Here is a 16,623-nt window from a genome sequence, read left to right as displayed (position 1 = left end):
TAGCAGATAGAGCACTAGCCCTGAAGTCAGGGGAACCTGAGTTCAAATTTGACCTCAGACACATCCTAATTATGTGACCTTGGGCAAGTCACTTAACCCCAGTTGCCTCAGGGGAAAAAAAAGAAGAGGAAAAAAAATAAGATGGTTAAACAAAACACATCTTAGTATACAAGGAAAGACTATGATGCAGTATGTTGTATACAGTGTTAGATATGGTTCTTGCATTTAGTTTTGCTTAATTGTTTTTCTTTGTTAAAAGGGTAGATGATATATCAAGAAATTACCAAAAAAAAACAAAAAACAAAAAAAAAAAAAAACCCTTAATAAAACCTTTTTAAAAAGAGAAAGAGATAACTTAGATGTGGCTATTCTTAATGTATTGATAACACTTTCCCCAAGATCACAAAGCAAGTTAGTGACTTAAATGGAATTAGAATCTACAAAGACACAGCAGTTAGGTGGTATAATGGATAGAGCACAACCCTGGCATCAGGAGGACCTGAGTTCAAGTACAGTGTGACCCTGGGCAATTTAACCTTAATTACCTAATGAAGAAGGAGGAGGGAGGAGGAGGAGGAAGAGGAGGGGAAGGAGGAGGAAGGGAGGGAGGAGGAGGAGAAGGAGAAGAAGGAGGAGGAAAAGAAGGAAGAGAACGAGGAGGAGGAGGAGGAGAATCAACAAAACAGTAAATCAAGTCTTGATCTGTAGTGTCTGCAGATTTCTGAGATGTAAATGTTCACACTGAAAATGTTACAATGGGCTCTCTCTGATTAAAAAAATAAACCCAAAAAACAACTGGCTTCCCAGCATATCTCTGCATTTAACCTTCTTCCTCCCCCACTTTCTCTACCCTCTAACCAGGCAATAAAAGGCTAGATGCCAAGGGTCTATCTCTTTCTTTCAGATCTGTCTTACTCTTCAGCTGGATAACTTGGAGAAAAGAATTCATCTTTGTGCTCCTCTAAAAGGAAACTCCTGAACTAACCCTAACTCCAGGGATCATATGAATCTGATGAAGGACATGTGTGAGATCAAGAAAGATGATACCACAAGATGATACATCATTCTGAGCATCCTACATTGCTAGCTAGAAAGAGATTGATTCAGATGGAGCAGTCCTAAAAATGTCCTTTTAAAAATTATTTTTAATACACATTGCTTTATGAATCATGTTGGGGGAGAAAAATCAGAACAAAAGGGGAAAACCATGGGAGAGGGAAAAAAAAAAAAGAAAAAAGAAGTGAACATAGCATGTGTTGATTTACATTCAATCTCCATAGTTCTTTTTCTGAATACAGATGGCATTTTCTGTCCAAAGTCTATTGGGAAAAAAATTTTCATTCACCAGGAAATAGAGTGCTTAATTGTTTAGAGAGTACCATATCTTAGATATTGCATTTCACAGCTGACTGTGATAATATATGTGATAGATAAGAGGGACTGGCTTGGACTATAAATAGGAATCAGGATATAAAGCCAGAGTAACTTTCTCCACCACCATCACTTCCCAACTCCAGTCTCCATCACAACCCCAGCTGAGTGCACCATGAAGGTCACAATGTGTATGCTCATCTTGTCTCTGATTGCTATCACTGGTGCATGGGGTAAGTTGGGACCAAATTAGGACTGTATCTTGGGTTGAGTTTGTTGAATTTGTTGAACTGGGATCTGGCAGGGTGAAATTCTTTGCTATTTGGAGTCAAGGAACAGGGGCAGAGATGGAATTTGGAATAAACAAGGGAATCAACTTTGGCAATCCTCCTTCTCTATTTAAACTTCCCCATGATATGCAGAAATTAGAAAAAAAAAAACTCTATGAATGACTTATAATATCCTTGTAATAGCCATCTGCTGGATACTAAAAGAACTCTGCTTGAATAGTAAACCTTGCCCAGGAAAGTAAAGCTGATCCTCTGACCAGCCTTTCAAAACTTTATAGTGTTAAACATCTTCTCTGTAATGAAATTTGTTTAGATCTCTAAAAAATATTAGAATTCACTACATATTTGCTCCTCAAACTATCAGGTGCCTACAAGATGCAAATGCTGTGTGACACATAAAAATGAATAAAAAACAGCACCTACTCTCAAAAGAGCTTATGGCTTAGAAGGAAAAAAAAACAAGTATACAAATTATACAAATAAGTAGTAAGTGAGAAAAGATGAAGTATCTAAGGTAGGTAATATGTGAATTTTAATGAAGGACTGATCACTTTTGGCTAGTATTATATGGTATTATATCAAGAAAGACCTTCTGGAGAAAATAACACTGGAACTGTGCCTTAAAATCAGAACTTCTTAAACTTTTTTTCCATTTATGACTTCTTTTCACATGAGAAATTTTTAGGTGACCTAAAGTATATAGGTATGTAAAATAGATATATAAATCAAACATTTACTGATAAGAATTTAAATAATGCTTACAATATGCCAAGTGCTGTACAAATATTATTCTCAATTGATCCTCCCAACAAGACTAGAGGGTAATATAATGAATATGGTGGTGTTGGCTTTGGCTGCCATGACTGGTGATTGGGATGTTGGGTCCAAGATGGAACTGCATCTTGTGCTGAGTTTGTTGAATTTGTTCAATTGGGATCTGGCAGGCTGAAATCTTTTTTTTTAAAAAAAAGAATGGGATGAAGGAACAGGGCAGAAACAGGGATTGAAACAAGCAAGAGAGTCAATTTTGACACTCTTCCTCTACTTTAAATCCCCTCATGATATATAAAGATCAGAGTATCAGGAAGGAAAATATTATTCTAATTTTACAGTTGAGGAAACTAAGGCAAGCAAGCTAAGGAGTTGCCCAAGATTAGTAGCTGATTTGAATTCATATCTTCCTGACTCTAGGCCTGGCACTCTATCAACTGTACCACCTAGTTATTAACTAGTTACCTTCTACCCCAAGCAGCAAAAGCATTCTACGTGAATAAGATTGACTTCTAAGATTCAGATTTTTAGCATAGAAAAGACTTTAGAAATTACCTTGTTCAATCCCTGTCTTAAGCATGAATTCTCTCTAAACCAGTTTTAACAAGATCATATAGTTTTTCCTCCCCATCTCTACCTTGTGAAGCAACTCATTACATTTTTAGGTATTTCAAACTGCTCAGAAGTTCTCCTTTATAATAAGCCAAAATCTGCCCTCTATAAATCCTGGGTATAGTTGAGTTTTAATTGCAGCAAACTGTTCTTGCATTTTTAGGTCAAATAGTTTGATTAAAAAAAAAGAATAAAGAATGTTTTACTTGAATCTTTCTAACAATAAGATAATTCCGGCCAGTTCCAATGATCTTGTGATTAAGAGAGTCATCTGCAGCCAGAGAAAACTGTGGGGACTATGTGTGGTTCACAACATAACATTCTCAGTCTTTTTGTTGTGGTTTGCTTGAATTTTGTTTTATTCATTTTCTTTCCTTTTTGATCTGATTTTTCTTGTGCAGCAAGATAATTTTATAACTATATTCACACATATTGGTTTTAACATATATTTTAACACATATAATATATATTGGATTGCTTGCTATCTAGGGAAGGGGATGGGGGAAGGAGGGAAAAATTTGAAACACAAGGCTATGCTAGGATCAATGTTGAAAAATTATCCATGCATATGTTTTGAAAATAAAAAGCTTCAAAAATAAAAGAATAAAAGAATAAGTTTTGGAGAATGGAGAGGATGGAGACTGCATGAAGTAGAGAATAAGGATCTTTATGGCTACATGGGGAGGAGAGTTCACAAGTGACTCATTATCCCATTTTTTGTTATCTGATGGCATATATAGTTCTGGTAAAGGGAAAAGTAGTCTTGAAGGTACAAAAGTATAGGTAAGGCCTGGATCCACTACTAGGAACATTACTATTACCTGGGACAAAAATAATTGAGATAAGGGATGAGAGTGAGAAAGGATGAGGAAGCAGAGAACATAACCCAACCATGGGTACAACCGTGTCAGCCTAAGATAAAAGTTGACTCTTATGTCCAGGGGAGTTGGCAGGAATGTAAGCCTCATAATGATATGGGAATAAGATCCTGGGACATAATGAAGTTAATGCTGTTTGTCTTCCATTCTTGAAGAGGACCATGATGACATAACATCAAGTGAATTGGATTTAAGTGGGGAAGGCAACTGCCTCAGTTTCCCCTCCAGAGCCATCTGGGTCCAGTAGCCAGATATAGATCAGGATGACTGGAGATAGCCTTGGATGCAATGGGAGAGCTTGGTCTGTTTGATGGAAGCCCCCCTCATTCAATGATTAAGGCAGATTAGCAGGAGCTGGTGGCAGACCACTTGTGAGTAGCCATAGGGAGGAAGTTATAAGCCCTGGAAGTATGTGCACCTTGAGACAAAGTCCTGGTTGCCCTGAACTTATGGCTTTGAACCCCATATAGTACATATAGTAAGCAGATACCAAATGAGCCCAGCGAATAGCATGGGGCAGTTAGATAGTGCAGTGGATAGAGCAGCAGGCTTGGAGACAAGATTTGAGTTAAAATTCACCTTCAGACTCTAGTAGTGTGACCCTGAGTAAATCACAACCTCTATTTGCCTCTGTTTCTATAAAATGGGAATATGAGAAATCTCTTCTCTCAAGGTCCCAAATACTCTAAGGCCCTGGGAACCAAACAGACCCAGAAGCTTCTTCTCCTTTTTAAAATAATAATAGCTTTTTATTTTTCAAAATACATGCAAAGAAGTTTTCAGCATTCACTTTGGCAAAACCTTGTGTTCCAAATTTTTCTCTCCCCCGCCCAAGACAGCAAGTATAATATAAGTTTAACATGTTCAGTTCTTCTAAACATATTTCCACATTTGTATGCTGCATGAGAAAAATCAGATCAAAAGGGGAAAAAAAAATCCAAACAACATAAGAAAGGAAAAAAAATGCAAGGAAACAAACAACAATAAGAAAAAAGGTGAAAACATTATGCTTTGATCCACATTAGTTTTCTCTCTGGATGCAGATGGCTCTTTCCATCCCAAGTCTATTGAAATGGCTTTGAATCACCTCATTGTTAAGAGCCAAGCCCATCACAATTGATCATCACATAATCTTGTGGCTATGTACAATGCAGTGGGACATGTTAGTACACAATCCAGGTTCTTCATTCTAACTTAGACCCTGGGCTATATTGTGGGTGAGGTAGAGTCCTGTTGACATAGTAGGGTTCATTCCTTATTTCTTTCAATTCAGTTTATGGAATCCCCACTGTGAACAATGTCCATGACAGATGTTAGTATCAACTGGAAAGTTGGCTTTTAGGACTATATTAAATTTTTTGACGTTTACACAGAGTATGTTGACACTTTACGAAAGGTAACAATAAAAATCTTGTGAATCATCTTGCTTATCTGATTTTGTCTGAACTAACTTTACCTTGTATTGCAGGAGAGCCAGTGAAGGCAAGAGAATTTATTTTTCAGAGAATGGTAAGAAGGATGAATCTATGTTTCTCTTCTAATTCAATCAACAATCCAAAAATATTAATAAACATTTATTAAGACCCCTTTCAAAGACTATGCTTGCAGAGCACAAACTCTAGTGAGTCCTACAAAGCTAGGCAATTTTTGTGAAGAGACTTGATCTGTTAAATTCTGAATTTATTTTCTATTCATTAAATCACAGTGGCACCCTATTAATCTCTAAACATTTATTAAGTGCATGCTATGTGTTAAACACTGTGTGAGTATCTCCTATATTCACAGAATTAGAGATTTCTGAGAGCACATAGTTCACCATTCAGTAAATATATCAATACTTTCTGCAACATCTAGGAATCAGTTAAATGTAGTATCAATTATCAATATGAAATCCCAATTAACTCAACTTAACCTCTACTCTTAACATCCTCTGCTTGGCTTTTTTCAAAGCTTTTTTTTTTTTTTTAAAGATGTTTATTTTCAAAACATATGCATATCAACATTATTCACCCTTGCAAAACTTTGTGTTCCAATTTTTTTCTTTCTCTTACCCTTTGCCCCCTTCCCTAGACTACAAGCAATCCAATATGTTAAACATGTGCAATTCTTCTACATATATTTCCCCATTTATTATGGTGTACAAGAAAAATCAGATCAAAAAGGAAAAAAAAAGAGAAAAAAACAAAATGCAAACTAACAACAATTTAAAAAAAGGTGAAATACTGTGTGGTGATCCACACTCAGTCCCCACAGTCCTTTCTCTGGATGCAGATGGCTCTCTTCCAAAGTTCTTTTTAACCTGGCTGCTTCCCACCATTCCAGTCTTCTATCTTATTCCCTTCCACATACTCTGTGGTTCCAGTGAGCCTTTCAAATACGATGCTTTTGCCTCCTCCTCCTGGCTATTCAACTCAAGTCCCACCTTCTCAAAGATATGTTTCCTAGTCCCTTTTAATGCTTTTCTTTCTTTAGTATCTCCAATTTATAATGGATATATCTTATTTGTGCATAGCTAACGATAGCCAAGATTTATATTTGTTGTTGTTCAGTTGTGCCCAACTCTTTGTGACCTTTAAGGTAAGGTCTTCCACAGGTCTCAGTTTGACCTAGTTCACACCCATCTGATGACTAAGGCTGGGTAGCAATTTCATCCAGGGCCATCCCCAGTCGACCTGCTCTATATCTTGTCACTGAACCCAGGTGGCTCTATAGGGGAAACTGAGGCAGCAGGTGACCTTGTCCAGCCTCCCTCACTTAAATCCAACTCACTTGCATGTCATGATATTGCCTTCGTGATGGTCTTCTTCAAGAACAAACAACATGGACCATACAGTCCATGGGATTTTCTTGGCAAAAATGCTGGGGCAGTTTGTCATTTCCTTCTCCTAGATTAAGGCAAAAAAGAGATTAAGTGACTTGTCCAGTATCACACAAAAATAAAAATCTGAGGATGAATTTGAACTCAGATCTTCTGGACTCCAGGCCCAGGGCTTAACCTCTTGAGCCACATAGCTGACTAGTTATAAGAATATTCCCTCCCCAATTAAACTGTGAGCTCCTTTAGAGCTGGGATTGTTCTATTGTAATTTAATTTATTGTTTATTATTAATTAATTCATTTGTATCTTAGAACCTAACAAAATGCCAGTTATATGTGCCAATACATAAGCCTTTAATAAATGACTTATCTTTTAGAAATTCAGCCTACCTAAGTTCAAAGAGACTCATCCAAAAAAATGGATAATTCTTTTTTAAAATCAAAACAACTCATAAAACTGGCTTCTAAGGCATAAAAGAATTACAATTTATAATGTAGGTGATAGCCATAAAGATGAATGAAAAATCTTTGAGGTTGAAGTAATAGAACCATTTACTCTTGGACTAGCTTTTCACACTTGGGCTCTATCTTACTGAAATGTTCACATCCATAAGGACCAGTCAACTGCTACTGCTGATTTGGCAGGAATGGACAATAAGAATTAAAATTTTAATATAAAATTTAGATAGAGAGTGTCTGAGGATCTGATTCTATCTTGAGAGGTTATGTTTTGCTGGACCTGTGGTCAGAAGGAATTGAGTTCAAATCTGACCCCAGACATTGAGACCTATGCAACCTGTGAAAGTCACTTAACCCCAATTTCCCAAAAATAATAATAAATATTTTTAAAATAGAGAATGTTCACAAATTATGGGTTTACCCTCCTCTTAAGCATCCCAGAGAATACGGATGGCAAAGTCTTTTCTGAAACCTAAACAACTATCAAGAAGTTTTTCCACAAAGCTCCTTCCAAAGAGAACATGCCAGTGGGAATAATGAACTTCTCTTTCTGAATTACATATACATCTCTCCTCAGCCAATCTGTGAACACATGGGGGAAATCCCAGTGTGCCCCAAATTGTATCAACCTGTCTGTGGAACCGATGAGAAGACCTATGATAATGAATGCCAATTATGTATTACAAGAATGTAAGTTCATTTTCTAATTTTACATTTAACTGAGACTTTTGGTATTGCTACATAATCCATATCAGTGGAATCAAATTCAAATAATAATGACGGTCATTAAGCTATATAAGTATTACTCCTGACTTCATATTAACTTAGATAAGCACATATGTCCTATTGTATTTAATTTTATTGCTTATTGCTTATTTGATATTATCATGCTATTAATTTATTATATACTTATATTATTTTATATGATAAAATATTCTTATATTATTATTTTATTTCCCAATTCCAATTTAATCTAATTTTAGTCCCACTCAGGAGAGCTGTTCAGGCTGTGAATAAGCACAGACTCCAGAGTCAGGGGGCCTCTTGTTCATGTCCTATCTCCAACTCCTACCAACTATGTGACTTGAGGAAAATCTTTAACTTCCTTTAGGCCCATTTCTTCATCTTTAAATCAAGAAGTTGAACTTTTATTGTTCAGTCATTTTTCAGTCCTGTATAACTCCTTGTGATCCTATGTGGGGTTTTCTTGGCAAAGATATTAGAGTGGTTTGTCATTTCCTTCTCCAGTCCATTTTACAGATGGGGAAACTGAGGCAGAGTTACGTGTCATACAACTAATAAGTGTCTAAGGCTGAATTTGAACTCAAGAAAATGAGACTTCCTGACTCCAGGCCTGGCACATTATCCATAGAACTACCTAAGAGAGATTCGACTAGATGATCTCAAATATTCCTTCCAAATCTAAATCTAACTTCTCTTCTTCCATTATACTTATGCTGATTCTAATATTAACAACAACAAACAAACAAAACCCAAGTATTTGGGAGGAAAGTTGACCACAAGAGAAGTTTAAGTTCTTCTTTCTCCTCTCTTCAGCCTCTTCCTTTCACCTCCACCTTCCCAATAGACTAATAATCTTTTTCAATAGAATATAATGATAGCTTCCCAAAATACAGTAAATCTTCAGAGATGATGTTGATGCTGGAAGTCTTTTTGTTTGTTTTGGAGGGCATTTCTGCTTAAACTTGAGGTCTTTACCTGAGTTTTCTTCTCTTGAGATCTGAGTATTTCTTTTTATTTTCCCCTATTGCTCACTTTTTTACTCTCTCCTCTTTGATGGCAGTTTCCCACAGGACTGGATCTCAATATCTCAGCCTCCTCACCTACTAGGCAATTCTCCCAATTCTTGGTCTCTGCCCTAAATGACTTTGGGGTGGGGTAGGGGACAGAACTGGTTCCAAATGAAAGCTGGGCTCTTTCCCTCTGGCCTACTTGATTGCCACACAACTACACATATGTGTCTCATCCCTTTTCCCTTCCTTTATTCTCTGACTGAACACTGCAGCACAAAAAGCTGCCACGCTGTTATTGCTGCCTGAGCAAATTTCTGCTATTTGGATCTCTGAGGCACTGGAGGGAGGAGTGGGTAAAGCTGTAGAGTTGAGTTCTGTTACATACCTTATATAGCCCTACTGATGGGAGTATGGTGGAGGTTGAAGAATAAGTACATTAGGAATTAGAGATTCTTTTATGTTGTTAATACAACGAGTTTTTACTTTATTTGGGTTCTTAGCATCCTGGGTCATGGAGTCAGCTGAAATTGCTTTATATCGTGTGTATAATTCCTGTTTTATAGAGATTTGAGAAGTTGTGAAGATTAGAGAAAATGTTTAATTCTCCATCTTACTGGTCATGTCATACACAACAAGGCTTCAATGTCACCTTTATATTGGTGGGAGAACAAAAATGTATCAGTACTTGAAAAGATCCATGATTTCATCAGTATGGGCACTCCTTCCAGCAAGGCAAATCCCAGAACCTCTAGGTTTCTTTAATGGATGGTTTTAGGAGTTACTCTGGTTAAAAGATACTCTTCATCACCTGGTATCTAGGCTCTCCAAGTTTAAATAACCTGGTTCCTAGATCGTTCATTGCCAAATCTGTACTCCAAGCTTTTACAGCTTCATAGGATATCCATTGGCAGTCTTCCTGAATCCAACCAAGTTCATCAAGACAACATTGAATAAAACTATGATAAAAAAAAAAAATCTTGAATATTGAGGGATCCTCTCAATAATTTAATCAAAGGGAATGACCTGAAGGACAAAGAAGCTAATGAAAAAACTTAGAGAGAGGCAGCTAGTGGTGCAGCGGATAGAGCACCAGCCCTGAAGTCAGGAGGTCCCGAGTTCAAAACTGGCTTCAGACACTTAATACATCCTAGCTGTTGTGACCCTGGGCAAGTCACTTGATCCCAACTGCCTCAGAGGGGGAAAAAAAAAAGCTCAGGAAATTACCCAGGATCTCTTAGATAGTGAATGTTAGAAGCAAGATTTGAATTCTGGTTTTCCTGACTCACACTAGAGCATTTTTATCCATTTTGCCATGTTGCCTTTAGGGAGATCTAATACTTAAAAATAGATATATTAAAAAATTAAGTGTAGATAGATTGCAAGGTACAGTGGAAAGAACAGTAGATTTGAAGTAAAAGGACCTGGATGCAAATTCCCAACCCTACCCCCTTGTGACTGTGGGCAAGTCACTTCTCTGAATCTAAATTTTCTTATGTAAAAAATGGGGTTGAGGGCTGGGGTACCTACAGAATTTTTAATATTCTTCTTTTAGCTCTGTAGCTATGATTCTATGATATAGTAGTCATGGTGATGAGAAAATAGAAATCCATTTATAATTTGTAATTAATTTATTTTTCTCCTTCAATTGTAGGAAAACTAAACAGGATATCCAGATTATAAAGGATGGAGTATGCTAAAGAAGAAACACTCAATAGAAGACTAGATGTGGACTTTTTCTAATTGTTTCAGAAATATGGTCCCTTCTCTCCCTATCCACACTATATACATTCTGTATAGAGTGCAATAAAATTAATATGCATAATTAATGAATATTGTCATTGAAACCATCAAAGGAATTTTATGAAGGCCAGAGGCTATCACCAATAGGTCACTACTTGCATTTCAGTATAGAGAATACACAAAGTATTTCTTCAGCAAGGGAAAACTTTTGAAGGTAAGAGAATAAATTGGTTCTGGAAAAGGAAGAGGAAGTAGGGAAGAAAAGGGAGATAGAATTCTCTTTTTTTTTTTCTTTGCTTTTTTTCTTCCTTCTCTTGCTGATTGTCTCTGTCTCTCTCTTCTGAATCTCCCTATTTTGACAGATTAGAATACAGCTGCTATACCATGGGCCAGATACCACTACTGATCACTACAAAAGATTAAAACTACTGGATTCAATTGATCCACCAGCTTCAGCCTCCCCACTAGCAGCAATTATGGGCATGCAACATCACAACTGGCTCCCTTCTTTCCATTAGAAAGATATCAAAATAAAAAGCCCACCTAACCTTTAAATCATAAAACTCTAAAATCTTAAGTGCATATTTAATCCAACTCTCATTCTACATGTGGGGAAACTGAATGTGGGAAAGGTTAAATGATTTGATTACAATCACCAGCAAGCTGCAAGTCAATAAAAGACTTGACCCAAAGGCAACTGTCTCTTAGGGTTGTGGTCTTTCTTTCTCAATTTTCTATAAAGAGTTTGATCACTGAATATGGATAAAATTGAACAAAGACACTTCATTTCCTAGTTTTATTTTTGCACTGGCTGTCCATCATACTTGGAATGACTTGTCTCCTCTCCTTTCCTCCATATCTTCTTTTCTCTGGCTTCTTTCAAGACTCAGTACATATCTCAACCTTTGGCTGGAGCCCTTTCTGGGTCTGCCCAACTGCTAGCACATTCATATTATCTTCCATCTACTCTGTCTATATACCATATCCAACCATTTATCCTGTTGAGAACAAAATCTGTTTTTGCCTTTCTTTTTACTTCAGAGTTTAGTGAGAATAAGTTTTAACACCTAGTAAGATATTAGGAATGTTGCCAATTTATTATAAAAGATAATGTGATGAGAATAAGTTTTACTACCTTAAGAAAATAATTTGTCAACTAAGTATAAATGATTCCATTTTGACTTAAACCTCTATTTTGTATCCAAGTTGTTTTAAGTTGTTTTTCTACAAGTTGTCCTTCAATAATCTGATAGGAACTTTGTGCATTATGATGTTAAGTAATATGTGTATATTCTCAAACAGCTCATAAATATAAACGGACTCTGAAAAGATAGATGAAAAAATATTATAGATAACTCTAAAAGTAATTTTAAAATACATTTTTATTTAAATGTTTCCCAATTACATTAAAAAAAATTTTTTTAACATTTGTTTAATCTCTCCCTCCCTTCTTCTACCCTCCTCCTTGAGAAAAAAAGCAATATATTGTTTTATCAGTAATTTTAAAGTAAACTACAAATCACATTTTCTGGTAAACAACTTTGGAAATAGTCATAAAAATACAAAAACATACCAGAATCCCATCTGTCTCACTAGCACTGGTTCTTGTACTTCCTGTACTTGAGTCTTGAGGACAATGCTGATTGGTTGACAGAGATTACATAGATTTGCTGGACAACTACCCCATAGAGAAGATACATGGCCTCCAGCTAGGCAGAGAGGGAAGACATCAAGTCTGGTATGAAAGAAGGCAATCAGAAGTCAATCAGGTGGTTCTTAGAGTGTTATATTTGCATACTTTGATGAATAAAGTTTGGTTGCATTTACTGAAAAGTATAAGTCTAATTAGTTAGCAACACTGGCACATGGTAAACCATTTAGAAAATGCTTTTTAATTGATTTGATGGGAGTCTTTTCCACCCTCATGCAACTGAGGAAGGATGCTCCTCCCCTTTAACCCAAAATGTCAGTGGAAACTGAAGTGCCTCTATCTATTGAAGTCTCCTGCTACCATAGTTACCTGGTTATCCATAGTTATCAATCTCTTATGTTATTTAACTACCTCTTCTCCCCTTTCTATAACACTGTGGTTTCAGGCCTATGGCCATTGGTCCCCTCAGCTAGGATGACCAGGAAACTCTGGCCCTGGCCTTTGGGAAACTGGTCTGTCTGCAGAGACTTGGATGGTCTAGGACTGCTAAGTGGACTAAGGGTTCTTAGGGATTCTGTAAGTTTGAGGGAAACAGAGTTAATTAGTGCACAGATTATGAATTTCATGGTATAGTTTTTCTAGCATTTTTTTATTTGTTTTATTTATTGGCCTACATAGTTGTGTGATGGAGATCCATAATTAAAGCCAGTTGCCATGGGGTAGGGCACAGCCCAGAGTATGGGATACAATTGCCCTTGACACAAGCTTTTAATTAGGCACCGTGGGATTAACAACCTAGGTCCAGTCTACCAATACTACATAGGAGCCCATATCAGTATGACTTCATTCATTTCTCTGGCTACAAGTTATACAAAAAAAGTTATACAAAATCTGCCCTTCTGTTTGAAAAAAATCTTTTAAAAATCCAGAGTTTAAAAACTTGAAAAACTTTAAAAACCAAGAGTTCTGTTACTAGTTGCTGAATGAGCTGGGTCAAATTATTTTCATTTTTCTTATGATGACAATATGGCTTTCCTAGGCCATCAATAAAAACTAAGTGTCAGTTCAGTCAATAAACATTTAAGTGATTGGCTCTGTGCTAAGTTCTGAGGATACAAGCTGCCTTCAAGAAACTCAATTTAGGGAAATTGTCAAACTTTTCAAAAAAAGAGAAGAGAACAGTCTTAACATCAATTCAAGAAGAGATTATTGATGAGATGAGACTAGTGAATATCTAGAAAGATAAATATCTAGCATACTTAATAAATGTGTCTAAAGATTATTGATTTACTGATTAGTGATTACCAAGAATCAACATGACTTCATCAAGAACAAATGTGTTAAACTGACCTTATACACTTAACAAGGTTGCTAAACTAGTAGCTAAGGATAATCTGTAGGTAGAATTTTCCTAGATTTCAAAAAACAATTTGATAAGTTTTATCATATAATTCTTGTAGAAAAGTTAAGAGAAATAAGGGTTCAATCAGTGGTCTCCAAAGTGGGGTTCATGTACATTAGGGTGTATAAGAAAGGAAATATGAAAAATTCTATTTATATTTTTATCTCAAAAAAATCTAAACTTTACTAAAATTTAATATATAGATTGACACAAGAACCCTAACTTAGTCCTCAGGTTAGATAGTCCAATATCATATGTAGTATTTGAAAAATACTTACATTTGGGTACAAAAAAATCAATTTCACAAGTACAGGATGGAGGAGACATGATTAGAAAGCAGTTGGTTTGAAACAGATATGGGAATTTTAATGACTACTCAATATGTCAGCAGTGTGATGTAGCAGACAAAAAGGCTAATGTGACCTTGGGTCGAATTAAGGAAAGTATACTATACTAGTACATAGTATATATACTAGTATATATAGTATATACTATAATCAGTAAATAAGCATTTTTTAAGCATCTGTTAGTTGCCAAGCACTATACTAAATTCTATAGTTACTAAGAAAGACAAAGGATAGTTTCTACTCACAAGGAACTCAATCTAGTGGGAAAATAAAATGCAAATAGCTATGTACAACAAGATATATATACAGGACAAATTGTAGTTAATGTCAAAGGGAAGGAATTGGCATTAAGGGGATTGAAAAAGGTTTTTTGTTGAAGATAGAATTTTAGATGAGACGAAGGAAGTTAAGAAAGATAGAGGTAAGGCAAGAGAGACTGTAAAAGGACAGTTAGTGAAAATTCATGAAGCCAGGATGGAAATGTCTTTCTTCAAAGAACAGCATGGAGGCTAGTGTCACTGGCTTGTGGATTTTATGGAGGGGAGGAAAAATAGAAAGGTAAGAGATAGGTTATGAAGGATGTTAAATGCCATATAGATAATGGTATATTTGATCCTGTAGGTGACTGGGATCTGCTGGTCAGACCTGCACTTTAGGAAGATTGATTTACAACTGAATGGAGGGTGAAACTGAAGTGGGGGGAAGACTTGAGGTAGGAATATCAACCAGAAAACTATTACAATAATCTAGGTATGATCTGGACACAATGGCCTATGCCATCAATATGGTGCAGAATGGAAAGATGATGGTGGTGTTGACAATAATGAGAAAATTAGAAAGAGCTTAGGGGAAAAATGACTTGTTTTGAACATGTTGAGTGTAAGATGTCTGCAGCACATATAATTTAAGATATATTATAGGTAGTTGGAGATGTGAGACAGCAGAAAGGTTAGGGATAGACAGGACAACTTGAGGATCATCCACATAGAAATTGAATTCATGTGAACTGATAAGATCACCAGGTAAAAATGTACAAAGAGATAGAGAAAAGGACCCAGGACAAAGTCTTGAAAGATACTTATGATTGATGATCAATAACTAATTGAAAATCCAGCAAAGGAAATTGATTAGACAGACAGGAGAAGAATCAGGGGAGATCAATGTTATGAAAACATAGAGAAAAGAATATCAAAGAAAAGAGAGTAATCAACAGTGTTAAAGGTGGGTAGAGAGGTCAAGGAAGAGAAATGAGAAAAGGCCATTGAATTTGGAAATTAAGAATTCATTGGTAATTTTGGTCAAAGCAGTCTCAATTAAATAATGAGGTTGAGAGCCAGACTGCAGAATTAAGAAGAGTTAAGAGGAAAGGAAATGGAGGCATTAATTGTGGGCAACCTTCTATTTAGCCACAAAAGGAAGAGGAGATATAGGATAATAGCTGGTAGGGATGGGCGAAACAAGTGAGGACTTTTTGAAGTTTGGGGGAAACATGGGTCTGTTATTAAGCAGTATGGAAGCAGTCAATAGTTAAGACTGAAAATTACTGAGAGAGAAGGGATGAGTGATGGGGCAATTTCAGGAGAAGAGATGCAATGGTTTCACTTGTATATGTATTTGCTTTGGCTCACCTTTTGATATGACATGGAGTGAAAGGGAGATAGTGTCATAAAGCATTTGGGTAATGTGAAATAAGAAAGAAAATTTAAGAAAGCATTCTCATCAGATAGCCTCTTTCTCCTCCCCTCATTCCCAATAGTATTTAATTTTTCCAAATATGTGTCAAGATAGTTTTCAATATTTTTTTTAAAAATAGCTTTTTAATTTCAAAATATATGCACAGTTTTCAAGATTCACCCCTGCAAAACCCTGTTCCAAATTTTTTCTCCCTCCTTCCTCCCACCCCTTCTCTTAGATAGCAAGCAATCCAATATATGTTAAACATATGCAGTTCTGTACATATTTCCACAATTATCAGGCTGCACAAGAAAAATCAGATTATGGGACAACTAGGTGGCACAGTGGATAGAGCACCAGCCCTAAAGTCAGGAGGACCTGTGTTCACATCTGTTGTCAGACATTTAACACTTCCTAGCTGTGTGACCCTGGGCAAGTCACTTAACCCCAAATGCCTCAGAAAAAAAAAAATCAGATCAAAAAGGAACAAAAAAATAAGAAAGAAAACAAAAAGCAAGCAAACAACAACAAAAAAGATGAAAATACTATGCTGTATTCCACATTCAGTCATCATATTGCTTTCTCTGGGTGCAGATAAAAGGAAAATGGATCATCCATCACAAGTCTTTTAGAATTGGCCTGAATCACCTCATTGTTGAAAAGAGCCATGTCCATCAAAACTGATCATCACATAATCTTTCAACATTCATTTTTATATAAAAGGAAATTTTATATCTCTAGAGGCTTATTTTAATAAAACAGAGAAAGACAAGATCAATGAATACAACTTAAAAAGCTAGAAAAAGAGCAAATTAAAAACCCCTAATCAAATAATAAACTTGAAATTTTAAAATTAA

The 16,623-nt window shown here is 36.0% G+C and overlaps 1 protein-coding gene across 1 annotated transcript; it reads left to right on the top strand.

Annotated features, from left to right (window-relative positions):
* The first annotated feature begins 1,493 nt into the window (after positions 1-1,493).
* On the top strand, positions 1,494-10,966 carry SPINK4 (serine peptidase inhibitor Kazal type 4). The gene is made up of 4 exons (XM_012542625.2): positions 1,494-1,604; positions 5,391-5,431; positions 7,776-7,888; positions 10,604-10,966. Exons 1-4 carry the CDS (start codon positions 1,547-1,549, stop codon positions 10,647-10,649), a joined length of 258 nt encoding a protein of 85 aa, XP_012398079.1. The 5' UTR covers positions 1,494-1,546; the 3' UTR covers positions 10,650-10,966.
* The last annotated feature ends 5,657 nt before the right edge of the window (positions 10,967-16,623 follow it).

The sequence above is a fragment of the Sarcophilus harrisii genome, chromosome 1 (genome assembly GCF_902635505.1).
Source record: "Sarcophilus harrisii chromosome 1, mSarHar1.11, whole genome shotgun sequence".
Lineage (NCBI taxonomy): Eukaryota > Metazoa > Chordata > Mammalia > Dasyuromorphia > Dasyuridae > Sarcophilus > Sarcophilus harrisii.
The sequence above is the reverse complement of the archived record's forward strand: the minus strand, read 5'-3'. Positions and strand labels throughout refer to the sequence as shown.

Coding starts and splice junctions, on each gene's coding strand:
- SPINK4 (XM_012542625.2), top strand. CDS start 1,547: ATGAAGGTCACAATGTGTATGCTCATCTTGTCTCTGATTGCTATCACT. Junction 5,432..7,775: donor AATTTATTTTTCAGAGAATG/GTAAGAAGGATG, acceptor ATCTCTCCTCAG/CCAATCTGTGAACACATGGG. Junction 7,889..10,603: donor CAATTATGTATTACAAGAAT/GTAAGTTCATTT, acceptor CTTCAATTGTAG/GAAAACTAAACAGGATATCC.